Here is a 27,730-nt window from a genome sequence, read left to right on the forward strand (position 1 = left end):
TTAATGTCTAAACCGCTGGCAACAAAAGTGAGTACACCCCTAAGTGAAAATGTCCAAATTGGGCCCAATTAGCCATTTTACCCTCCCCGGTGTCATGTGACTCTTTAGTGTTACAAAGTCCCAGGTGTGAATTGGGAGCAGGTGTGTTAAATTTGATGTTATCACTCTCACTCTCTCATACTGGTCACTGGAAGTTCAACATGGCACTTCATGGCAAAGAACTCTCTCAGGATCTGAAAAAAAGAATTGTTGCTCTACATAAAGATGGCCTAAGCTATAAGAAGATTGCCAAGACCCTGAAACTGAGCTGCAGCATGGTGGCCAAAACCATACAGCGGTTTAACGGGACAGGTTCCAGTCAGAACAGACCTCGCCATGGTCGACCAAAGAAGTTGAGTGCACATGCTCAGCGTCAGATCCAGAAGATTTTCTTTGGGAAATAGACGTATGAATGCTGCCAGCATTGCTGCAAAGATTGAAGGGGTGGGGGGGTCAGCCTGTCAGTGCTCAGACCATACGCTGCACACTGCATCAAATTGGTCTGCATGGCTGTCGTCCTAGAAGGAAGCCTCTTCTAAAGATGATGCACAAGAAAGCTCACAAACAGTTTGCTGAAGACAAGCAGAGTAAGGACATGGATTACTGGAACCATGTCCTGTGGTCTGATGAGACCAAGATAAACTTATTTGGTTCAGATGGTGTCAAGCGTGTGTGATGGCATCTGGATGAGTAGTACAAAGACAAGTGTGTCTTGCCTACACTCAAGCATGGTGGTGGGAATGTCATGGTCTGGGGCTGCATGAGTGCTGCCGGCACTGAGGAGCTACAGTTCATTGAGGGAACCATGAATGCCAACATGTACTGTGACATACTGAAGCAGAGCATGATCCCCTCCCTTCGGAGACTGGGCCACAGGGCAGTATTCCAACATAAAAACGACCCCATATACACCTCCAAGACGACCACTGCCTTGCTAAAGAAGCTGAGCGTAAAGGTGATGGACTGGCCAAGCATGTCTCCAGACCTAAATCCTATTGAGCATCTGTGGGGCATTTCCCAAATCGAAGGTGGAGGAGCGCAAGGTCTCTAACATCCACCAGCTCCGTGATGTCGTCATGTAGGAGAGGAAGAGGACTCCAGTGGCAACCTGTGAAGCTTTGGTGAACTCCATGCCCAGAGGGTTAAGGCAGTGCTGGAAAATAATGGTGGCCACACAAAATAATGACACTTTGGGCCCAATTTGGACATTTTCACTTAGGGCTGTACTCACTTTTGTTGCCAGCGGTTTAGACATTAATGGCTGTGTGTTGAGTTATTTTGAGGGGAAAGCAAATTTACACTGTTATACAAGCTGTACACTCACTACTTTACATTGTAGCAAAGTGTCATTTCTTCAGTGTTGTCACGTGAAAAGATAGAATAAAATATTTACAAAAATGTGAGGGTTGTATTCACTTTTGTGAGATACTGTAGAATCCAAAACTCCAGGGCACTAGTTTCTAAATTGTAGCAACAAGATGAAGTGAATAAGGGAGGAGCCACCCCTTCTGGCCCAGAGCAAACTGTTGCAGTCTATCGTCTCAGAACATTCATTTTTCACAATGAAATGGAGAGAGCAAGCTCGCAGTATGTGGGCGATCTCATGTATCCATCCAAATTGTGTCCCCAGCAAAAAAAAAAAAAAAAGTACCAAGGTAATGCATTTTTTTTAGGAAACTGCTTGAACACATATGCAATATAGTGACCTCTACCAAGAGGAATACATTTTGAACATATGCCAATTTGTTAAAACAAATATGCTTCGTTTAAACAATAAGATATTTTCTTAATCATACAGTACAGGACACAGGCTTGATATTCATAAACCCTGGATTATAGGCTGGTACCTTAAGGTGATTGAACACTGGTAAAGCTTTTGAAGATGCCCCCTGGGTGTCCCCCTAGAACTCTACCCCACTCTGTAAGTTTTAAAACACAGTGAGTTTCTGCTAGGGTCCTAAGGTGATGGACCTCTTCTCTGTTATGGAGAAATAACTTGCCTTAAATAGTTTATTATTTTTATTTTTGTTCAACCCCTTAAATTAAAGCTGAAAGTCTGTACTTCAAATCATTTTGTATTGTTTCGTTTTCATTTTATTCTGGTGGCATACAGAGCCAAAAGTATGAAAATTGTGCCTGTGTCCAAATATATATGGACCTAACTGTATGTGTGTGTGTGTGTGTATATATATATATTGTAAGTTTGCCCATTTACAAAGAAATGAAGGGTCTATAATAATTTTTTTATCATTTTATCATAGGTGTATTTCAAATGATAGAGACAGAATATCAACCACAAATCCAGAAAAAATACATGGTACAAATGTTATAAATTGAGTTGCAGTTCAGTGAGTAAAATAAGTATTTGTTCTCCAAGCAAAACATGACTTGGTACTTGGGGAGAAACCATTGTGTACTCAGTTTTGTGAGATACTGTGCATGTATGTATGTAATATTTATATATTAACTTCCTATTGGCCTCTGTACAGCAGAGGGAGGAACAGCACTCAGAGCCAATTCTGTCCTTTTAACAATTTGAACGTGGAGGAAAGAGCAGGGTTCTGACTTCACCAGTGCTGGCTGGCAGGGGTGCCAAGTTCACAAGACTTGCTTTACTTAACTAGTAAAATAATTCTTATGCATGCCAACCACGTCTTTAGCATTACACAACATCTAAACAAGCAATCGTACATCTTACCTTTTTTGTTTTTCTGTTTGGCTACCATGTAGCATGGTTCTTTTCTATACTCTTGTTTAACCTTTGTGCCAAGCCAGCCGTCAATATTCATTCCATTGTTTGCACTTTCAGGCCATTGTCGTATTTGAAGAGCAAGAACCAGATCCACCGATATATTCTCAGATTCATTAGTAATAGTCAGAGTAATTGCAGGGCTTGAAGGATCTTTCCTCTCTAAGGAGGCTTGTTTACCTGTTGTGAAGACAGACTTGTTTGTACTTGTGAACAGGGGCGGATCCAGAGCCTAGTCTCGGGAGGGGCACTGGCAGAAAATACACTAACTGACCCCATACTACACTAACTGACCCCCATGCTACACTAACTGACCACCATGCTACACTAACTGACCACCATGCTACACTAACTGACCATTATACTACACTAACTGACCCCCATGCTACACTAACTGACCACTATACTACACTAACTGACCACTATACTACACTAACTGACCATTATACTACACTAACTGACCCCCATGCTACACTAACTGACCACTATACTACACTAACTGACCCCCATACTACACTAACTGACCACTATACTACACTAACTGACCACTATACTACACTAACTGGCCATTATACTACACTAACTGACCCCCATGCTACACTAACTGACCACTATACTACACTAACTGACCCCCATACTACACTAACTGACCACTATACTACACTAACTGACCACTATACTACACTAACTGACCACTATACTACACTAACTGACCCCCATGCTACACTAACTGACCCCCATGCTACACTAACTGACCCCCATGCTACACTAACTGACCCCCATGCTACACTAACTGACCCCCATGCTACACTAACTGACCCCCATGCTACACTAACTGACCCCCATACTACACTAACTGACCCCCATACTACACTAACTGACACCCATACTACACTAACTGACCCCCATACTACACTAACTGACCACCATACTACACTAACTGACCACCATATTACACTAACTGACCATTATACTACACTAACTGACCCCCATACTACACTAACTGAACACCATACTACACTAACTGATTTTCTCTCTTTCACCCCCCCCCCCAGGGCCAGTAACAGGACTGTCACGAGGGAGTCTCACTCACCTTCGTGTCTGGCTGGCCTGCATCAGTCCGGAGGAGGAGAAGACAGCGGCGGCTCACAATGCTTCTCTGCCCTGCGCTGTAGCTGCCATGTTCAGTGTCCGGTGCAGCAGTCTCTGTGATTGGGCGTATGGGGGTCATGTGCGGAGGCGGGACTTCAGGAGCAATCACGGACAGGCCAGCTCTACGCCTCACCTGACCCCCATACGTCCAATCACAGGGCGCCGGACACTGAACATGGCGGCCGGAGCCCGGGGACACAGGAAGATAAAATTAGGAGGAGGCAGCCAGTGACACATACTGGCGCCCCCCTAAATGTCACGCCCAGGGCCACGGCACCCCCCACGCTAGGAGCTCACTCACCTGCCAACTCCCGCTGACTGGCCCGCCCGCACACTCGTCCCTGGGCTCTGACTGGCCTGTTCATCACACTAATTTCTCGGAGGGGGCAATTGCCCTGTTGCCCCCCCCCCCCTGGATCCGCCCCTGCTTGTGAAGTGCTATCAGGTAGTCTCATAAATGAACATATCACAATCTTCAAATTTACCTGAAGGGCCACCTACTGGTGAATTTGAGAATGTACAGTGCCTTGCAAAAGTATTCACCCCCTTAGCTTTTTACCTATTTTGTTACATTACAGCCTTTAGTTCAATGTTTTTTTAATCTTAATTTTATGTGATGGATCAGAACACAATAGTCTAAGTTGGTGAAGTAAAATTAGAAAAATATATACATAAAACTATTTTTCAGAAATAAAAACATTGGCATGTGAGTATGTATTCACCCCCTTTGTTATGAAGCCCATAAAAAGCTCTGGTGCAACCAATTACCTTCCAAAGTCACATAATTAGTGAAATGATGTCCACCTATGTCCACCTGTGTGCAATCTAAGTGTCACATGATCTGTCATTACATATACACACCTTTTTGAAAGGCCCCGGAGGCTGCAACACCTAAGCAAGAGACACCACTAACCAAACACTGCCATGACCAAGGAACTCTCCAAACAAGTAAGGGACAATGTTGTTGAGAAGTACAAGTCAGGGTTAGGTTAAAAAAAAAATATCCAAATTTTTGATGATCCCTAGGAGCACCATCAAATCTGTCATAACCAAATGGAAAGAACATGGCACAACAGCAAACCTGTCAAGAGACGGCCGCACACCAAAACTCACGGACGGGCAGGAAGGGCATTAATCAGAGAGGCAGCACAGAGACCTAATCCTGGAGGAGCTGCAGAGTTTCACAGCAGAGACTGGAGTATCTGTACATAGGACGACAATAAGCCGTACGCTCCATAGAGTTGGGCTTTATGGCAGAGTGGGCAGAAGAAAGCCATTACTTTCAGCAAAAAATAAAATGTTTTGAGTTTGCAAAAAGGCATGTAGGAGACTCCCAAAATGTATGGAGGAAGGTGCTAAGATTGAACTTTTTGGCCATGAAAGAAAACGCTATGTCTGGTGCAAACCCAACACATCACATCACCCAAAGAACACCATCCCCACAGTGAAACATGGTGGTGGCAGCATCATGCTGTGAGGATGTTTTTCAGCAGTCGGGACTGGAAAACTGGTCAGAGATGAGGGAAAGATGGATGGTGCTAAATACAGGGATATTCTTGAGCAAAACCTGTACCACTCTGTGTGTGATTTGAGGCTAGGACGGATGTTCACCTGCCAGCAGGACAATGACCCCAAACACACTGCTAAAGCAACACTTGAGTGGTTTAAGGGGAAACATGTAAATGTGTTGCAATGGCCTAATCAAAGCCCAGACCTCAATCAATAGAAAATCTGTGGTCAGACTTAAAGATTGCTGTTTACAAGCGCAAACCATCCAACTTACATAGTTACATAGTTAGTCAGGTTGAAAAAAGACACAAGTCCATCTAGTTCAACCATTAAAAAAAAAAAAAAAAAAACAATAAAAAAAAAAAAAAAAATCATACAATCCCATATACTCAATCCTATACCTACAGTTGATCCAGAGGAAGGCGAAAAAACACCCAGAAAAGCAGGATCAAAATTGCTACAACAAGGGACAAAAACTCCTTCCTGATCCCAGGGAGGCAATCAGATTTTCCCTGGATCAACTTTACCTATAAATGTTAGTACCCAGTTATATTATGTACATTTAGGAAAGAATCCAGGCCTTTCTTAAAAGCAATCTACTGAGCTGGCCAGAACCACCTCTGGAGGAAGTCTATTTCACATTTTCACAGCTCTTACTGTGAAGAAACCTTTCCTTATTTGGAGATGAAATCTCTTTTCCTCTTTCCCTCAACACCAAGTTCACTATAACTTGAAGGAGCTGGAGCAGTTTTGCAAGGAGGAATGGGCAAAAATCCCAGTGGTAAGATGTGGCAAGCTCATAGGGACTTATCCAAAGCAACTTGGAGATGTGATAGCCGCAAAAGGTGTCTCTATAAAGTATTGACTTTAGGGGGGTGAATAGTTATGCACATTGACTTTTTCTGTTATTTTGTCCTATTTGTTGTTTGCTTCACAATAAAAAAAAATCTTCAAAGATGTGGACATGTTCTGTAAATTAAATGATGCAAATCCTCAAACAATCCATGTTAATTCCAGGTTGTGAGGCAACAAAACACGAAAAATGCCAAGGGAGTGAATACTTTTGCAAGGCGCTGTAGATCATTTATGCAGACGTGAAAAATATTATCTCAAAATCATCAGTCTAAAATGGAATTGCAGGCGAACAACTAAACATAGGCCCTCTGGCACACCAGGCAGATGACAGATTTATATTTTTCTTTAGCAATGTAGTTTCTCCTCTGTTCATTCTAAGCAGAATTCACACATTTCTTCTAGGTGTATGGTTCCAGGAGGATTGCATACTGACTCTTGGCTTTGCCTAAGGAAAGGGGAGGCATAGGGTTCCCAGACCCCTTCAAATATTACCAAGCAGTCTATATGACTGGAGTCCTAGACTGGATTAAGATGGGTAGATTTGGAGCAAGAAATGGCCTCACTACCGCTACATACTTTACCATGGCAATACTCTACACTCCCATCTTCAGTAAAGCTCCACCCACTAATAGGTAATATGCTTAAGGTTTTCAAAATCAAGCTGTATTTCTTCCTCCTCTGCAGGACCAACAGGAATGACGCTGGTTATCAGCTTTGCAAGTTTCCCTACTGTGTCTGTCAACCCACTAATTCTGTCTTTCCAAGCTAATAACCAATTATCTATCAGCTCAAAAATTTCTGGTGTATGGGGTTGTGGAAATCGGTTTTGTAAATTCAATCAATGATCATGTCATCCCTCTACTGAAATTGTGGTAGGCCTTTCATGTCAAACTCTATCTTTCTACTATCAAACCCCAGACTGTCGAAATGAAGCTGTGTTCTGCTTTTGGGAACCAATGTACTGATGTTTTGCCCTTGAAGCATGCACTCTTGATCTCCTATAACCTTTTTTCTTGTCTGGGTGAAGGGTATGCACCACCTCTTCTTAGTATATGGGAGAATGCTCTAGGGCTCACATTTACAAATAAAGGGCTCATGTCTTATTTTTTTGTGCATAGGTTTTCCATCTCAAGCAGATCCCTGGAAGCTGGATGTAAGCTTCTGACCAGATGGTATAGGGTGCCCTCTTAAATAAAATGTTCCCCACCACTCCATCTGTATGTTAGAGGGGTCAGTGGTAATGTGGAACCTTCACATTTTTGGGGACTGCTTGTTAATACATCTGCTTTGGGAAAATATTTAAGATATAATAGCTACACTATCCAATGTTCAAATACGGAACTGACCTGAGGCATTTCTGTTGCATCTTACCCCAATACTTAAGAGCCACTATTAAAAGGAAAGAGGAGCAGCATCAGAAAACATGGTTTATTGAAATGCTTTCCAATTCTCCCAGGAACGCCGCTTTTATTTTTCTCAATAGTATAGTATAATATGTCCCTTAATTCATTTTGCTGTTTTAATATGTTAAAATGTTTTATTCTTCACATGTAATACATGTGAGACAACACTTAAAGGATAAGTTCACCTTTGTTTACATTACCACCCTGCGTCATTCATTCAGTTTCCTTTGAATGAATGAACTACAAGTTCCATCTTCCATTGCTGCAAATGGCTTGTAGATCTCAATGATCTGCAAAGGTGCTGTTGAGTGCTCTCGTAGTTCATTGATTCTTCCTAGACTTCAGCAAATGCCTGCCCATACAGGCGACATGGGCAGATAGTTTACTAAGAGTATGCAGGATCCTGGCATTGCACCCGCAATCTGCTAATTGTGGATGCTGTGCATTTATTTATGTATGTATGTATTTATTTATTTACAAATGGTGAACTTCGGCTAAGCAGCCCATAAATTGATCCTTTTTTATTTTTTTATTTTTTTTCAACCAGCGGATTGAACAAGAAAAAATCGGATTGCCCCATCCACATATTCGAGGTGGATGGGGGATTCCTTCCTGCTGTGGTATTGTATTCTGACAGCGGGAGCCTAACCTACTGTCAGAATCCAATGATCAGTGTTGCCGGCTATAGCTGGTAGCACTGATCCTTTGTGAAAAAGTTGACTGATTTGTGTACAACCAGCCTGCACATACATATGTAGCGCTGGTAGATTTTTGATCTACCGCTGATAGGTAAATCTAGTGGGTCACTTGTTAGAGGAAGTTAGATTTGCCTCTGTTCCAGCTTGGCTGAGTTGCATGTGGTCACACACTGTGCCAGTGGGTGTCGTTGTCACCATGGGCCAGTGTTGGAAAAGCAACGTGTTGAAGCGTATGAGTGCTCCTCTGTCCCGGAGATAACTCGGTGGAGGTGGTCCTCCGAGTTGCATTCTGGGAGAGGGTGTTTATGGGACAGACGCCATATTTTGGGGTTCGTTTTCAGCCACCTGCTGGCCCTCCTGGCCGACAGGTATGTGTTAAGAGTACCACCTCGTGGTCCTCCGTTCCGACGTGGGTGGGCCCAGAAGCCTGTGGGGCCTACCACAGCAGCAGAGGAATGGTCCTGAGCTGTCTATCCTGAGTGAAGAAGCTGGACAACCGAGAAGATCCCAGGGGAGGACCCGTCATGGAAGGATCATGCAGAGTGCTGGTCTGGAGAGGGGCCTGGGGACTTGGTTGGAGGACGTATCCTGAAGTAGTCTTACTGCATAGTACTAAGCAAAAAAACAGAGGTATTGCCTGGATCAACCAATTAATTAATTCCGTAAATGGCCATTTTAGCGGGTGAGTATAAAACAATCATGTAGGCATAAGCCTGCATGCAGTTCCAGTTGCCCTATGAACAAGTAGCAAAAAACAAAAGAGAAAGAATTCTCTAAAAGAGGTCAACGGAGAACACTGATGTTAATACAAAACCAGCTTTATTTATTACCTAAAATATAAACCAAATTGAGATACAAAAAAGTGAAAAAAGCAGCAATGGAGACTGACGGTTACCACTAACCAATTAAAAATGGACAATGTTGTCACAAGGGATAATTAAAAACATATGGGAGCCGCGGTTACACATCCACTCATACACATCATTCGCATCTCTGATATATTGATAAGGTATAATGAACAATAAGAAAGTCCAGCCCAGTTGGAGTAGCAATAATAGGTAATAATTAACCAAAAATGGAGTATCCAGTATAGCAAGGGCAGTTCTTATACCGATATAATTAGGATGTGGGTGGATGAACGATCTGGCTATAGGTTGGGTGTGATGTTGTTCTACACAGAAAAATCGATCTCGTAAAGGATTAACTTTGCACTAACGTTGTGTATATAACAGCTGTAAAGCAGGTTGCAAATCAAAGCATGTCCAGGTCCCAGCAAGGGAGGATGTAGATTAAACTACACAAGCAGCAGGATGTATGTCCATGGAGACAGCAATAGGAAAATGCAAAGAAAACTGACATACGTTTTGAAGGTGCTGAATGAAGTGGGAGAATCTCACCAGCCGCAGTATCACAGTCGTCAGATTGCAATAAGCCTTTAGTTCCTGGGTCTCTACATGGATAGGTGCCGCTGTGATGGTACAGATGAAATCCAAAATAAAGGACCGTCTCTTGCTGTGAAGCCGCTGTAAGGCTGATGTCTCAGTATAGTGCGATGTTAGCAGAGGAGACTGGCATCAGCTGTTGAGTCTGTGTAAACACGAGCGAGATCAGATAGCCAGATCGAATTGCGCGCGGCTCCCAGTGATGTGCTGACGTCACACCGCTGACGCGTTTCACCAGCCAATGGACGCTGGTTTCCTCAGAGCAAGGAGGGCTCTGTGGTGAGAGACTTAAAGCGGGGGTTCACCCACACCGCCAAAAAAAAAAAATATTAAAAGCCAGCAGCTACAAATACTGCAGCTGCTGACTTTCAATACATGGCCACTTACCTGTCCCAGGGTCCAGCGATGTCGGCAGGGGACGCCGAGAACCCGCTCGGTTCTCGGCAGCTGCCGCCGCCATCCTAGGTGAGGGAATCAGGAAGTGAAGCGTTGCGGCTTCACTTCCCGGTTCCCTACTGCGCATGCGTGAGTCGCGCTGCGCATCCCGAGTGGTCCCCGCTCTCTCCTGGGAGCTGTGTGTTCCCAGGAGACAGCGCGGTGGGGACAGGAAGAGGCATAGACTCCCATGGGAGTCTATGCCGGAAGTGGGTGCAAATACCTGTCTTAGACAGGTATCTGCACCCCCCTCCCCCCTGAAAGGTGCCAAATGTGACACCGGAGGGGGGGAGGGTTCCGAAAAGCGGAAGTTCCATTTTTGTGTGGAAATCCGCTTTAAATAGGTACTAAAGGATGCAATTCCTGCCTCTATCCACTAGATGTCACCATCCATACCCCTCATGTGTAAGACATTCAGCAAAGGGAAAAACGTACACATTAAGCACATAGATGAACTAATAAAGGTGGCGATTGTGAGATAGAAAACAAGGGAAGGGAGGGAAAGGGGGGGGGAGGGAAGGGGGAGGAGGGGGGGGTCCGGATTGGCGAACACATCAGTGGCATTAGGAATAAGAAAAAGAATAAAGAAGATGACCGACCTATTCCAGTGCATTTTGCCAAATTCCATGACAGTAATCCTAGGGGCCTTACAGTTAAAGGGATTTATGTGCTGAATTTACCCCCTAGAAGAGGGGACTTCGACACTATTCTCCTTCAAAAGGAGGAAATGTGGACGTACTACTTAGACTCTTTAGCCCCTAAGGGGTTGAACACTGAATGTAGTCTACAACCCTTTTTAGAGAAATGACAGCTTTCCCTAAAATTTTCGGGTGAATTCTTAATATAGTCATTATCGCTAATAAATAAGTTCTTCACTTTTTCTATGGCTATTTTCTATTAGACATTATTTAATAATTATTCCCCATCCCCCTTCCCCCTTATTCTTTCCCTCCCCCCTCCCCCCCCCCCCCACCCCTTCCCTCCCTTCCCTTCCCTTGTTTTCTATCTCACAATCGCCACCTTTATTAGTTCATTTATGTGCTTAATGTGTACGTTTTTCCCTTTGCTGAATGTCTTACACATGAGGGGTATGGATGGTGACATCTAGTGGATAGAGGCAGGAATTGCATCCTTTATTACCTATTTAAGTCTCTCACCACAGACCCCTCCTTGCTCTGAGGAAACCAGCGTCCATTGGCTGGTGAAACGCGTCAGCCGTGTGACGTCAGCACGTCACTGGGAGCCGCGCGCAATTCGATCTGGCTATCTGATCTCGCTCGTGTTTACACAGACTCAACAGCTGATGCCAGTCTCCTCTGCTAACATCGCACTATACTGAGACATCCGCCTTACAGCGGCTTCACAGCAAGAGACGGTCCTTTATTTTGGATTTCATCTGTACCATCACAGCGGCACCTATCCATGTAGAGACCCAGGAACTAAAGGCTTATTGCAATCTGACGACGGTGATACTGCGGCTGGTGAGATTCTCCCACTTCATTCAGCACCTTCAAAACGTATGTCAGTTTTCTTTGCATTTTCCTATTGCTGTCTCCATGGACATACATCCTGCTGCTTGTGTAGTTTAATCTACATCCTCCCTTGCTGGGACCTGGACATGCTTTGATTTGCAACCTGCTTTACAGCTGTTATATACACAACGTTAGTGCAAAGTTAATCCTTTACGAGATCGATTTTTCTGTGTAGAACAACATCACACCCAACCTATAGCCAGATCGTTCATCCACCCACATCCTAATTATATCGGTATAAGAACTGCCCTTGCTATACTGGATACTCCATTTTTGGTTAATTATTACCTATTATTGCTACTCCAACTGGGCTGGACTTTCTTATTGTTCATTATACCTTATCAATATATCAGAGATGCGAATGATGTGTATGAGTGGATGTGTAACCGCGGCTCCCATATGTTTTTAATTATCCCTTGTGACAACATTGTCCATTTTTAATTGGTTAGTGGTAACCGTCAGTCTCCATTGCTGCTTTTTTCACTTTTTTGTATCTCAATTTGGTTTATATTTTAGGTAATAAATAAAGCTGGTTTTGTATTAACATCAGTGTTCTCCGTTGACCTCTTTTAGAGAATTCTTTCTCTTTTGTTTTTTACTGCATAGTACTGCCGGGTTGGCTTAAAGGTTCAAGTACTGTGTCTGACATTCATCACAAACCAATACATCCTGTGGCAGAGGATCGTACGGGTTTTATTCCAAACAAGTCTGTGGCAGAGACTTTTGTTCGTGCTACGTACTGGCTGCTAGGCAAGTGAGAGATGTCCATCCAGGCGGGCAAAGATTAAATCCTACAAAGGGGAGACTATTCAACTACAAGTGTTCAATTGCAAAGAATGTTCTGAAGAATACTACGGAAAGGTATTTGAGCTTCCCTGCAGCTTTCCTTCTGCCTCTTTCCTGCTACTTCCTTTATTTGTTCATTAAAGCATTGGAAAATATACTCGAGTGTTCAGTGCTTACATCGCCCAGAGGTAAACTCAACGGAACCCTAGACCCGGTGTCGGTGAAACAGAGGTATCGAGAGTGAAGGTAACAGCCCGCTTTAAACCAGCAGCTCCACCGACAGTTATTGCTACACATAAATCTATATTCAGCTGGTCCCTGCTTAACCAGCTGAATTTCTATTCATATATGGCTGGCTTTGGAGCATGCTGTGGATGAGAAATTTACCCTGCACTTCGGCATGTCTTATGTTGTATTGTGTGATACGTTCTTTTGAGGATGCATATTTTTTCAGGTAGATGGAGATGTGTTGAATTCTGGATCTCTTATTCTGCGGACATGTATTATGTGACTGTGTTAAAGGATTTAATGCAATTTTTTCTTTTTTTTTTTAAAGTAGCTTTCTAGGTTACCTCTAGTTCTCTAGCTTGTTTACTGGAAGGAAATCGGTATTATCACCATTTCCAAGTAGTAAAAAGGTGGTCCAGGAAATATGAAGATAAACCAGGAAAAAGGCTCTTCTGACCCTGTGACTGAACAGAATAATTTAACACTGCGGCAGGTAATTTAGAAAAAAAAAAAATATATATATATATATATATATATATATATATACATATATATATATATATATGTACATATATATATATATATATATATATATATATATATATATATATATATATATATATATATATATATATATATATATATATATATATATACATACACTTTTACCAAAAGTATTGGGTCGCCTGCTTTTACATGAACTTTAATGTCATCCCAGTCTTGGTCTGTAGGGTTCAATGATGAGTTTGCCCACCCTTTGCAGCCATAACAGCTTCAACTGTTCTGGGAAGGCTGTGCACAGGTTTTAGGAGTGTGTCTGTTTGACCATTCTTCCAGAAGCGCATTTGTGAGGTCAGGCACTGATGTGGACGAGAAGGCCTGGCTCGCAGTCAGTGTGGTAATTCATTTCACAGGTGTTCTATCGGGTGGAGGTCAGGACTTTGTGCAGGCCAGTCAAGTTCCTCCACCCCAAACTCGCTCATCCATGTCTTTATGGACCTTGTTTGTGCGCTGGTGAGCAGTCATGTTGGAACATGAAGGGGCAATCCCCAAACTGTTCCCACAAAGTTGGGAGCATCAGATTGTCCAAAATGTATTGGTATGCTGACGCCTTAATAGTTCCCTGCACTGGAACTAAGGGGCCAAGCCCAACCTCTGAAAAACAACCCCACACCATAATCCACCCTCCACCAAATGATTTGGAGTCATGTTGGAACGGGAAGGGGCCATCCCCAAACTGTTCCAACAAAGTTGGGAGCATCAAATTGTCCAAAATGTCTTGGTATGCTGACACCTTAATAGTTCCCTTAACTGGAACTAAGGGGCCAACCCCAACCCCTGAAAAACAACCCCACACCATAATCCTCCCTCCACCAAATGATTTGGACCAGTGCACAAATCAAGGCCCATAAACCTTTGGGATCAATTAGAGCAGAGACTGCGAGCCAGGCCTTCTCGTCCACATCGGTGCCAGACCTGACCAATGCTCTTCTGGAAGAAGGGTCAAACATTCCCATAGACACACTCAGTGGCGGCCCATCCATACATGGCCCAGGGGAGCCGCTCCCCTAATCCATGCGCCCGGCCCCTAAATCTACATGCAGGGTGCCGGACACATGGATTCCAATTGGGTTTTTTTTTTAAGCAGATGTTTAGACTTTGAGGCTCTAATTGGACTCATCACCCGATTGGCCGAGAGGGGAAGCGATCCTATTGGCCACCTAGGAGGAGGGGTGAGACGCATAGTGGAAGTTGCCTTGATGCCGAGGAGGGGGAGACGCAGGGGAAGTCGCCGCCTGGAGGATTGCTGCCCGCGAATTAGATGGGGTAAGTGCAGGGCTGGTGACTGACCGGGGGGGCAGCAACACCACCAGCCACACTCCTAAACCTTGTGGACAGCCTTCCCAGAAGGGTTGAAACTTTTATAGCTGCAAAAGGCGGGCCAGAGCAATATTGACCCCTACGGACTAAGACTGGGATGCCATTAAAGCTCATGTGTGTAAAGGCAGGTGTCCCAATATCCCAATACTTTTGGTAATATAGTGTGTGTGTGTGTGTGTGTATATATATACCCCGAAGATTTGACTAGTTTTTATATTCTATTTGTATAGATTTTTTAGATAGATTGAATTATGGGTACTAATTATAATGATTCACTGTTTTTTACATTCAGGTCTTTATTAGGATTCTGGGATTGTGGTGATGTTGATTGTGATTGTATCCAGCTCTCAGCCATTTCATTGTCTGTGATTAAATGAAGATTGTATTCAGATGTAATCTTTAACCACTTCAGCCCCGGAAGAATCTACCCCCTTCCTGACCAGTGCGTTTTTTGCGATACGGAACTGCGTCGCTTTAACTGACAATTGCGCGGTCGTGCGACGTGGCTCCCAAACAAAATTAACATCCTTTTTTTTCCCACAAATAGAGCTTTCTTTTGGTGGTATTTGATTTTTATTTTTTGCGCTATAAACAAAAAAATAGCGACAATTTTGAAAAAAACACATTATTTTTTACTTTTTGCTATAATAAATATCCCCCAAAAATATTTAAAAAAACATTTTTTTTTCCTCAGTTTAGGCCGATACGTATTCTTCTACATATTTTTGGTAAAAAAAATCACAATAAGTGTTTATTGATTGGTTTGTGCAAAAGTTATAGCGTCTACAAAATAGGGGGTAGTTTTATGGCATTTTTATTGATAATTTTTTTTTTTACTAGTAATGGCGGCGATCAGCAAATTTTTTCGTGACTGCGACATTATGGCTGACACATCGGACATTTTTGACACATTTTTGGGACCATTGTCATTTATACAGCAATCAGTGCTATACATATGCACTGATTCCTGTGTAAATGACACTGGCAGTGAAGGGGTTAACCACTAGGGGGCAGTGTAAGGGTTAAGTATGTCCTGGGGAGTGTTTCTAACTGTGGGGGGGCGCGGTTACTTGTGACATGTCACTGATCTCTGCTCCCGATCACAGGGAGCAGAGATCAGTGACACTGTCACTAGGCAGAACGGAGAGATGCTTGTTTACATCAGCATCTCCCCATTCTTTCTCTCCGTGAGGCGATCGCGGGTATCCCTGTGGCAATCGAGTCTGCGGGACCCGCGACCCGACTCACGGAGCCCCTGGCCGGCGGCGCCCACACAATGGCATGGCGGCAAATTTAAAGGGACGTATGGGTATGCCTATTTGCCCAGCCATGCCGTTCTGCCGACGTACATCGGCGTGCGCCGGTCGGGAACCGGTTAATGATTATCGAATTAATTAAATTGATTCCAAGTGTTCATGTTATGTATATACAGTATCTCACAAAAGTGAGTACACCCCTCACATTTTTGTAAATATTTTAGTATATCTTTTCATGTGACAACACTGAAGAAATGACACTTTCCTACAATGTAAAGTAGTGAGTGTACAGCTTGTATAACAGTGTAAATTTGCTGCCCCCTCAAAATAACTCAACACATAGCAATTAATGTCTAAATCGCTGGCAGCAAAAGTGAGTACACCCCTAAGTGAAAATGTCCAAATTGGGCCCAATTAGACATTTTCCCTTCCCGGTGTCATGTGACTCGTTACAAGGTCTCAGGTGTGAATGAGGAGCAGGTGTGTTAAATTTGGTGTTATCGCTCTTACTCTCTCATACTGGTCACTGGAAGTTCAACCAAAGAACTGTTGCTCTACATAAAGATGGAGTAGGCTATATGAGGATTGCCAAGACCCTGAAACTGAGCTGCAGCATGGTGGCCAAGACCATACAGAGGTTTAAAAGGACAGGTTCCTCTCAGGACAGGCCTCGCCATGGTCGACCAAAGAAGTTGAGTGCACGTGCTCAGCGTCGTATCCAGAGGTTGTCTTTGGGAAATAGACATATGAGTGCTGCCAGCATTGCTGCAAAGGTTGAGGGGGCAGGGGGGGGGGTCAGTCTGTCAGTGCTCAGACTATATGCCGCATACTGCATAAAATCGGTCTGCATGGCTGTTGTCCCAGATGATGATGTACAAGAAAGCCCGCAAACAGTTTGCTGAAGACAAGCAGACTAAGGATTACTGGAACCATGTGCTGTGGTCTGATGAGACCAAGATAAATGTATTTGGTTCAGATGGTGTCAAGCGTGTGTGGTGGCAACCAGGTGAGGAGTACTAAGACAACTGTGTCTTGCCTACATGCCTACAGTAAAGCACCTAAAGCACCTCCGAGACGACCACTGCCTTGCTAAAGAAGATGAGGGTAAAGGTGATGGACTGGCCAAGCATGTCTCCAGAACCTAAACCCTACGGAAGGTGGAGGACTCCAGTGGCAACCTGTGAAGCTCTGCTGAACACCATGCTCAAGAGGGTTAAGGCAGTGCTGGAAAATAATGGTGGCCACACAAAATATTGACACTTTGGGCCAATTTGGACATTTTCACTTAGGGGTGTGCTCACTTGTTGCCAGCGGTTTAGACATTAATGGCTGTGTGTTGAGTTATTTTGAGGGGACAGCAAATGTACACTGTTATACAAGCTGTACACTCACTACTTTGCATTCTATCAAAGTGTCATTTCTTTAGTGTTGTCACATAAAAAGATGTAATAAAACATTTACAACAATGTGAGGGGTGTACTCACTTTTGTGAGATACTGTATATAAGACTATTACATGTTTGCCATACCTTGATGTGTTCCTGTCTGAGGAAGGACGCTATCTAAAATAGCCCGAAACTGTAACTTCTATGGAATACTACCAATTTTTGTATGTTTTTTTCGTTTGAATAAATGTTTGTGCAGCAATCCTGTGAACTCTATCTATCTATCTATCTATCTATCTATCTATCTATCTATCTATCTATCTATCTATCTATCTATCTATCTATCTATCTATCTATCTATCTCAAAAAGGGTGATTGCTTTTGACAGTCCCCAATGTTCCATATATATAAAAAGTCAAAAGAAGATGCCACCCTACTCACTTTTCTTCTGCAATTTATTTTTGCATATACAGCACCAGAGCAACGTTCTGGTGCTGCTCTTTTTTTTTTAACTCACAGGGACTTTCACCTGTAAGTTTGTAAAAGTGAGATTTGTAACATTGTTCTGACAATGCCGTATATGCAACACTGAAATAAGCACAGATTGCAGCAGAAAAGTGAGTAGTGCTGCATATTTGGACTTTCTATATGTATAAAAAATTTGTTTTTCCAACTGTTTGCCTGGAATTTCACTTTATGTTCACTTAGAAATATAAACCGGAATGAGATATTTCTGTCTAATCTATCTGGTTTTTAATAATATATTCATGCTTTACACACAGGCATAAATGTACAGGAGATAAAAATTTAGCATACCTGCTGGCTGTTTAAGGACATTATTGACCAGAGTTCTGAATTCATTCAAGATATGTTTGGCCAGTATATTTCCTTCACCATCAATGTATGGAGTCATGGCTGATGGTTTCCGCTTTTTAAATGCTAGCGTGTAGAAAGCACCACCCTCATCAATACTTGTCAACTCAATTGTGTGGTAACTCTCAAATGAAATGTTCAGCATGATGTCAAATTCATTTGGGTTTGATATCTGGAGAAAAAAAGAGTATGTATTTTATGTTCAATGTTTTTTCTTATAGCTTTAAACCTCAATTCCACATAACCTAAAAACCTAAGTGCTTAGTTCCATCTAGGGAACAGAAAAGCAGCTTCACTCACCTGGTACTCCACTCCTCCAGTAGATGGGGCTTCCCCATGCTCCCTCGGTGGACTGTTCCTCAGCATCCAATGCAATGCTGCAAGAGATGCCCAGGAACAGTGAGTGCTGTTCTAATGCTGGTCAAGAGGATGGAGCCATGATGTTGTAGGAACACATAAAGGAATGAAATACTGTAGGATTAAAGGCTGTCTAAAGCATTGTTTTTAAAAAGTTGCTCAAGGCATCAAGAGGGCAGTTAAGTTTTAAATTAGAGCAGTTTTTAAAAAAATAAAAAATAAATTGTCAATCATTTTTCAAAATATTGGTATATATATGTAAAAAGGGTCATCAGTTGCGTAAAATTGTTAGCAGTGAAGAATTCAGGGTGGTGTCCCTGAAGGTAACATATGACGTGCATTAGGGTGTTTAACTGGCTTGCAAGATAACACCCTTCACGTTTGTACAGTATACTTTTTGCTGCAGTTACTAAGGTCTGTTAAAGGGTAACTCCACTTTAGTGGGACAAAAAATAGCAAAAAAAAAAAAATAATAATAATAATGTAGTGTATACAATTGCAACACAAGTCAAATTGTAATTGAATGTTATTAAAAATTACTCTTCCTTTTCAATCTGCAGTGCTGCAATTTTCAGTAAAATACAATGCAATATGGCTACCTGGAGGAGTTCTGTACACAGAATGTGTACAGAACGCCCCCAGAAACATAATTTCCTGCTTGTGTGATTGGCTCATTGATTTTCCCAGAAGTCTGCAAGATGCTAGTTGGATTTCAGGCATCCCCTGCAACAAAAATGTCATTTTTGGTGAGATACTCCAATGGTAAATCACAAAGGGATGCAGACCCTGCAATTTTCATCATTAGAGCCCTGCAAGTGCAGCAGCTGATTGATAATTATGAAACCACTCCCATACACTTTCACTCTGCACATGGACAAAAACAATCCATGATTTCTTAAGAATAACAAAAGGTAGGAATCTGCAACAAAGTTTGTTAAAATCCTTGCAACGTATATAGATCACCCAGAGGGGAATGTTTTTTTTCCTCAACAAAAGTGGAGTTACTCTTTAAACACGCACTAGGCACAGACAAATATTTATGCATAATGATGAAAATTTACAAGAAGCATTCATAGATCCTATAATGTGTGTGCTTTTATTTTATAAATACATTGGGGGTTTGCACTGCAAGTGCACTTGGAAGTGCAGTCACTCTAAATCTAAGGGGCAGATCTGAAATGAGTGGAAGCTCTGCTGATTTTATCATCCAATCATGTGCAAGCTAAAATGCTGGTTTTTATTTTCCTTGCATGTCCCACTCGGATCTACGGCGACTTTATTTCCAAAAGCACTTTCAAGTGCACTTGCAGTGCAAAGTGGATTTTCCTTTAGTAAATAACCCCCGTTGCAATGAAGCTGGTAAATTACACCTGTAACTAGCAGTTTAGTGTTCCAAGTCACATAAATCTACTAGTAAAGGCTCATGCTCATTGTTTTTGAATTGTGGGAGGAAACCAAGGGATTGCTGAACAGAGAACTGTGAAATGTATGGCTCTATCCAAATGATCTGTCCCTGTTAGAACTAGTCAGGAATGCTATGGTATTCACCTCAAGGACTCCAAGCCAACTATTATAAAGTTATGCAATTTTACTGTTATTTTTATAAGTTTGCTGTTTCAGGGGTTTCAGTGATTGCTTTCTAAATCTCTTCCTAGTGCTAAGAAAATATTTTGCATTGTGAAATATTTATTATAAAAATCAAAGTATATTTATTACCTTTACACCTTCGTAGTAACTCCCTGTTGACATTTTTGTCATGCTCTTAAATAGAGGGTGGCTTTTAGTAGACTCAGACTTGATAATTAAATCTATGATATTGTTAACTTGCTCTGCTGCTTTGGAGATGTCACCCATCTTCATTTTCAAATTGTCCACTGCATTTTTCAAGTGCTTGGAAAGGTTGGAGATTGGCAAACTGTTACTTCTGCTTGCTTGGCTTCTAATCTCATCTCTATCTCTGGCAGAGTTATAAGTGTCTTCATCCTCATTTATTTTGCTATTTCTTCTTTTGGGATCATTTTTTTCCATGCAATGGTCTCTCTTAGTTTTTGCATCCAGATCATGTTGTTCTGTTTTTGATCTTCTCCCCTGATTAAAGGTAGTCTCCTTTGGTGCATTTGGATGGAATTGACCATTGTCCACTTGACCCAGAGATATTCCAAGATCATTTTGTTCCACTGATTTTGATCTTCTGCAGCTTTTAGAGGTAGTCTCCTTTGCTTTCATACTCACACTTGGTTTGGTTTCATTTTGTCCACTTGCTGTCTGTTGGAGTATCTCCTCTTTTTTCTTTGCACTGCATTTAACAAGGCATTTGCTAGTAGTGCTTACACAGATATCTGTGCCATTGACCATAGATGCTGAGTTACTCTTCTTACAGGGTTGAGTCTTTCTTTTTACTTTCCCATTACCATCAGAGTGACCAGAATTAGAATGTTGAAACTCTGAGCATGTAGATAATTTAGATTCCTGCATCTCTTTTGAATGTCTGTCTTTGCCTGAATCAGTTGAATTGCCACCTTGTTTCTTTGGGCGAGTTGCCATTTTTTTGCTGTCTGTCTTGTTAAATGTCTTTTTGCAGGTCTCACGTCTTCCTGACAAATACACTACAAAAATAAGTGCATCCTCTTTTATATTCATTTTCTTGTAAAGATCACTCCCACCTCAGAGGCATAGGAAAGAGAAACGAAACTGAAAATGTGACCTATTGTCTGCCTCATGGCAAAAATATGCCTTAGGACTGTAGTAATTATTCTACTTTGGCAGTTCTTAAGCTGAAATTATTATTGAAAGAAAGTATAAAAAGCTACAAAGACATGTCTCTAACTACTAAAAATGTACACCAGAAGCCATATATACCAAGCTTCTTGTTTCAATTCTCGCAAAAATGACATCTCCGAGTTATAGGAAAGTGAGAAACGAAACTGAATATATGACCTGTTAACTGCTTTACTATCCATCTTTTGTTCACGCTGGGGATGTGGGGCAGGATTGATTATCCTGACAGTTTTGGTTGTGGAGGAGTTAAAGGACCCAAAAAGCAGCTATAATATTGCAAGTTTTTTTTGGGAGCTTTGTTTGGGTTCCTGGATTTTGACTGTCTGGAATGGAGTAGGAGGGAAATATTGTACATGCTATCCTTCTCTCCATTCCAGGTATTGGGCAGGCACTCTGCTGCACCTGGCTAATACAAGTCAGTGATCATATAACCTTGGGGTCAGTGTAAGGAGTCCCTAAAGCTGGGGTCCATGCCTTTCCTATTGAGGCTGTTGTAAGGTGCTTGGTGGAAGGATGCTATTGTTTGGAGTCGCCCTTTGATTGAGCAGCTATTAAAGTGGTTATAAACCTTAGTCATGAAATATGAACAAAGCACATCCCTCTATAGTGTGTCTTAATGAAGAGCACTACATGTAATTTCTGTCTGCTGCTTCGGTCTCTCTCTGCTATCAGTATTAATCATTTCTCACAAGTTTTCCTGACACCAAGAGAAAAATGGTTACTGGAAGGACCTCCAGCTAATTGACAGCCTCAGCTCTGTCCTTGTGAGCTGTGTGAAGGGGGTGTGTCTCTTCCTTCCCATCAGCTCTCGGAACTCTCCTCACTGAACTCTACAGAGTGTAATTTCAGCTCTCCCTTTTTTCTGAACTCTCAGAGAAGCTTTATAAATTCTGTAGATAATAGAAGACTGCATATAAACAGGTACAACCTATGGAGGAGGATTTGTTTAATCTCTGTGTAACACCTGAAGCCAGTCACTTCACTGGGTATATGTAAGGGTTTACGTCCACTTTAATCATTATGAGTGCCTGTGACTATGTTAGAATATTATTCCAAATTCATAATTTGACACTTATAGGTGTTATATTATATTCATGGCAAGCTTGCAAAATATATTTGGATTTATGATTAATCATAATAAATACAGTATGAGTGAATGACCTTGATCAATTGATTTGATATGATTCTTCAGCTAAGCTGAGTCAGTAATTCTAGATGTTTCTGTTATAACTAGCTAGTTAGTGTGACATATAAGGTATCTGGTATCTTGGTATAGAATGTCATGGGAAGACAAACAGACACGTATCTATGTAGTTAGAGGAATTATACATATTTGTTTAAATACTGTTAAGTTGGGACAAGCATAGTCTCAATCGTAATTTATAATATTATTATGTATGTACTTAATGTACAGAGTTCTATTCAAATACCCTTTGATGATTTGGAACAGGTGCCTTCTCCCAGGAGCCAAAGGCGCAACGTCATTTCTTGCTTCTTGGTTACACGAGACAGAATTGAAGAAAAGCACATGGAAGACACATATGCCTGAGGAGCCGTTACTACAAATTGAATACATTTTTCATAAGTATTGCTTCTATTTCATATATTTTTACCTAAACTGAACTGAACTATTATACTTTTACATTGTATTTATGATGCCAACTGTGTGACAATAAACACACACTTTGTTTTAAGTCAGTCTGATTATCAATACTATTACTTGCTCTCCATAGCTGCTGAAGGCAGTATGTTAAAGGTGGAGTCTAGCAGGAGCCAAACACAGCCTCAAGAAGTGTTCAGCGCAGCAAAGGTTGGCAGAGAACGTAGTCGACCATCAGTAACGTGAAGTTTACCTGCTTAGATTGTTACAATCATGTGACAGCCTGATTATGTTGACTGGACTAACATGAACGCCCACCTCTAAATTAAAATAAAAAACTAAACTACCCCCCTCCCTGTGTCCAAAAAAATGTAAACTATTACTTACCCTGCCCATGTCCCAGCGCTGCCCTCTGCACCCTCTGCTGATAATGTTTGCTGTTAGCCCAGGCTGTCGTGGACACCCCTTGGTGGTATATCATCATGCAACCTGAACTCACAGTGGAATGCTGCATAAGATGGCATATACACATTACATTTTTATTTTTTTTTAAAGAGTGCACAGAGCTCCTCTAGCTGCTGCCAGACAAAGGGTGATGTCAGGGCCGAGGAAAAACAGTGTCCATCCAGCACGAGTCTACCACTACGCCGCCAGGGACTCAGATCCTGCAGTGCCAGACGTGTCCCCCTGCTTAAGCCAGGCCCGTCTGAGGTTTGCTAGAGAGCATTTGGGTGATCCAGAAGAGGATTGGGAGAATGTCATATGGTCAGATGAAACCAAAGTAGAACTGTTTGGTAAAAACACAACTCGTCGTGTTTGGAGGAGAGAGAATGCTGAGTTGCAACCAAAGAACACCATACCTACTGTGAAGCATGGGGGTGGCAACATCATGCTTTGGGGCTGTTTCTCTGCAAAGGGAACAGGACAACTGATCCATGTACATGAAAGAATTAATGGGGCCATGTATCGTGAGATTTTGACTAAATACTGACTAAATACTTTTTTGCCCCTCCCATCAGCAAGGGCATTGAAGATGAAACGTGGCTGGGTCTTTCAACATGACAATGATCCCACACACACTGCCCGGGCAACGAAGGAGTGGCTTCGTAAGAAGCATTTCAAGGTCCTGGAGTGGCCTAGCCAGTCTCCAGATCTCAACACTATAGAAAACCTTTGGAGGGAGTTGAAAGTCTGTGTTGCCCAGCGACAGCCCCAAAACATCACTGCTCTAGAGGAGATCTGCATGGAGGAATGGGCCAACATACCAGCAACAGTGTGTGACAACCTTGTGAAGACTTACAGAAAACGTTTGACCTCTGTCATTGCCAACAAAGGATATATAACAAAGAACAAAGTATTGAGATGAACTTTTGATATTGACCAAATACTTATTTTCCACCATAATTTGCAAATAAATTCTTTCAAAAATCAGACAATGTGATTGTCTGGATTTGTTTCCACATTTTGTCTCTCATAGTTGAGGTATACCTATGATGACAATTACAGGCCTCTCTCATTTTTTTAAGTGGGAGAACTTGCACAATTGGTGGCTGACTAAATACTTTTTTGCCCCACTGTATTTCTTAATTGTACAGTACTGGAAACAGGATCTTAGTCCTAACTATGGTTTATAGGCAGCTACTTTCAGGTGATTAAATATTGGCAAAAAAGAAAGCTGCAAGGACATCCCATTTATAATCCCCCCCACTCCCAGCAAGTCTGTTTTATTTCTAGTGTCTTTGGACAATGGAAATCTCTCTACTGAAAGAAGTTTATCTCATTTATGCAAAGGGCTTTTTTTTAATCAAGATTCTTGTTAGATTCAGGTTTCTGGCTGTACCATGAGATCCTCCTGCGTTTCTGATTCTGTTGATTCCTCAGCTGAGTTGTGGGGGATCATACCCAGACCTTATCTGGAGAAGATGCAGGGTCAGCCTGTAAAGTCGCTTTGGCTCTAGATCCTATGTGGGTGCTCAACTTGGCATGTGGTGCATTATGTTGGGTTAGCAGGTCCAGGGTCATGGTCTGATGACAACAGAGCCCTGCCCTTAAAGACTGCTTTTGAAGTATGTCCATCGTTAAATGCAAAGCCAGGCTGAGGCTGGTCCTTATAAATCCAACACAGACTAAGAAGACATCTGTCTCAGTCAGAGGGCTTGCGCCATTTTCTAAACAAGGTTGCTGGTGCTCCAAGGCCATATGCCTGAAGTGGAGTGTAGGCTGCAAATTTTTAATTGTGTCACAACCATGAGCGTTACCCATTTAAAATGGGTACCATTTTTTTCTGGCATCTCTCACACAACCTTTATTCCAGTGGTTTCAATGTATTTGTGCTCCATTTTCCTTCCCTGGGTGCACTTCTCTTAGTCAGCACCTGGTGTCCTGGCTCCCACAGTACATCAGTTATCTCTGGATGCCTCCTGGGTTCAGCATCCTATAGTGTCTGGGGCAGAAGGTTTCTTCCTTCCCTCTCAGCAGCAGTAAAGGTGGTGAGTATCACTTGGCACCACACATGGCAGATCACAAGCGCACGAGAAAAGGGACAGAGGGTCTTCCTAGACTTGGCTCATGGCCTGGGGAAGGCAGTGCATGGGTGACATTCTCTACCAAAATACCCTCTGTTCTGACAACTGGCCCCATCTGATTTCCTGCCTTCCTCTAGAAACTTTCTTGGCCTTTCAGCTCCACACCCTTACACATTTTTCTGGATACAGGTTTTTTTCTGCCACCATATCTGATTTTAGGGGCAAGATCTCAGTCCTTTTGGAGGGTGTAGATCGTTGGGGTCACAAATAAGCCCCTTCAGTCTCTTCTCGAGTCAGTCTCTGACTTTGCTCTTTCAACTGCTGTGCTGCCTGAGAAGGAGATAGACGAAAAATCAGATCAGCATGATATGCTTTTGGCTGAGATCTCGTCATAGCTTAAAGATACCATTGCTACCCTGACTGACACAATACACTCCTATTTAGTGTTGGAGCAGCCTGAATCTGCTCATGCCAAGGTTTTCAGCATGGGTTCCCTTAAATTGTCCAAGCCTGCTAAGACCTTCCCAGTCTACTTGCTCTTAAAACATTTCTTCTACTGTTAATGGCTAACCCTGAAAAGTTATTTGCTTCTCCTAAGCTTTTTGCTTACCAATATCCTCTGGAGGAAGGCATCCTACAAATACGGGCTGTCCCTGTGGCTGACCCAACGATTTCTTGTCTTAAGACACTAATGGTTCCTGTGGAAGAGAATCCTGTATTTAGGCATCCTATGGCCAAGCGTTTAGAAGCCTTCTTTAAATTGCCTTCACGGCTGTCTGCCAGACTCTTGCTGTTTGATCTAAGTGCATGGCCTGAGACCCTATCTCCATCTTAACAAACCCCTCGATTCAACACCACCTGAAGCTTTTTTTTTTTTTTTTTTTCAAATATAAATTTTTATTATATCCAAGAGAACATAAGAGAATAAAGAATCAAAAGAGAAAATATAGTACAATTCCCATCACAGTACTTGATGTTCACAGGCGAATACATGCCCTAGTAACAACAGTAGCATCAGTGTTTGTATTTAAGAGCTCAGCATCTGTAGTTGACATTCACTAAAAATAGCCGAGTTGCATGAATGGTGTATAACATCACTTTTTGAGAGCCTAAGCCCAGTCGAACGTTAAAATTTCTGATTTAAATACCTCAAAGAAATAATCCCAGGATCAGGCGGTTGGAAACCAATAAGTTCCACAGAGAATAGAAGAAGAAACGAGAAAAAAGGAAGGAAGAAGGAGGAAGAAGAGAAAAGGGAAGAGGAACATGGATACTAGGAGGGGGATGGGAAGGAAGGGAGGGGGCATAGGGTGGTAAGCCCAGGTGTATCGACTTCTGTTGTGTTACTTTGTTCTAGGTGGCAAGCATGGCAATTCCGTCATCTGAGAGTATGAATATGTTCCAAAGCATCCATGCTTGGGAATGTTGATCTTGTCTATTTTGTTCCATCAGGACCAAGTCCTCCAACTTTCTGATCTCCTCCACTCTGCGCAACCACAACCCTATAGTTGGTGGCAAGCTTTTCTTTCACAAAAGTGGGATGCAAGCTTTGGCTTTATTCAATAAGTGCCTTACTATCGGCTTTTTGTATATTCGTGTCGGGATTGTATTAGCATGCAGCAGGATGAAAGCTGGATCATCACTTATTGTGTAATCCATTAATTTTTGCGTAATCGTTCGGACTGTCGTCCAAAAATGCTGAAGCAGAGGGCAGGACCAGAAGATATGGAGGAGTGTCCCTTTATCTGTCTGACACCTCCAGCATTCGTCTGATGTGGCCGGGAAAAACTCGTGAAGTCTGCTAGGAGTACCATCTAGTCAGGGTCTTGTAGTTGAGTTCCTGTATTTTGGTGCAGATAGATGCTTTTAATTAGAAACAGATAATTGTTTGTTTTTGGGCACTAGTAAATGTGCTTTGTAGGTCAGTTTCCCATTTACGTATGAATGTCAGGTCCGGTTGTTCTGGAGGAGAATTGAGCAAGACATAGGTTTTAGATAATACTTGAGGTAAAATTCCCTCATCGTTACAGTAGTTTTCGAAAGTCGGCAGATCACGGTTAAACTGTGCCGGGTTAGGAATTGAGTGTAGAAAGTAGTGCAGTCGTATTGCTGTCCAAAATGGAAGTTGGAATTGACCACTGTCGAGAGTCAGGGATTGTATGGAGGGACAGTTATTGTCTATTAAGAAATGTGAGGCTTGATCCCTGCCAGTTGATTTGAGTATTCCATACCCCATTTGTTTCATACC

At 42.3% G+C, this 27,730-nt stretch overlaps 1 protein-coding gene across 2 annotated transcripts in view; it reads right to left on the minus strand.

The window, feature by feature from the left end:
• Window positions 1–21,284, minus strand: part of LOC141140038 (cyclic GMP-AMP synthase-like) — a 37,026-nt gene extending 15,742 nt beyond the window's left edge. The window contains exons 1-3 of one of the 2 annotated variants that reach the window (XM_073626799.1): window positions 20,296–21,279; window positions 18,166–18,394; window positions 2,738–2,968 (exon numbers count right to left, since the gene is read on the minus strand). In XM_073626799.1, coding sequence (XP_073482900.1) covers window positions 2,738–2,968; window positions 18,166–18,394; window positions 20,296–21,219 — 1,384 coding nt within the window. In that variant the 5' untranslated portion in view covers window positions 21,220–21,279. Of the gene's footprint in view, window positions 1–2,737; window positions 2,969–18,165; window positions 18,395–20,295 lie in introns of both variants that reach the window. The other variant, XM_073626800.1, reaches the window with a different exon arrangement.
• Window positions 21,285–27,730: the final 6,446 nt, after the last annotated feature.

Source organism: Aquarana catesbeiana, linkage group LG04 (assembly GCF_042186555.1).
Source record: "Aquarana catesbeiana isolate 2022-GZ linkage group LG04, ASM4218655v1, whole genome shotgun sequence".
NCBI classification, from domain to species: domain Eukaryota; kingdom Metazoa; phylum Chordata; class Amphibia; order Anura; family Ranidae; genus Aquarana; species Aquarana catesbeiana.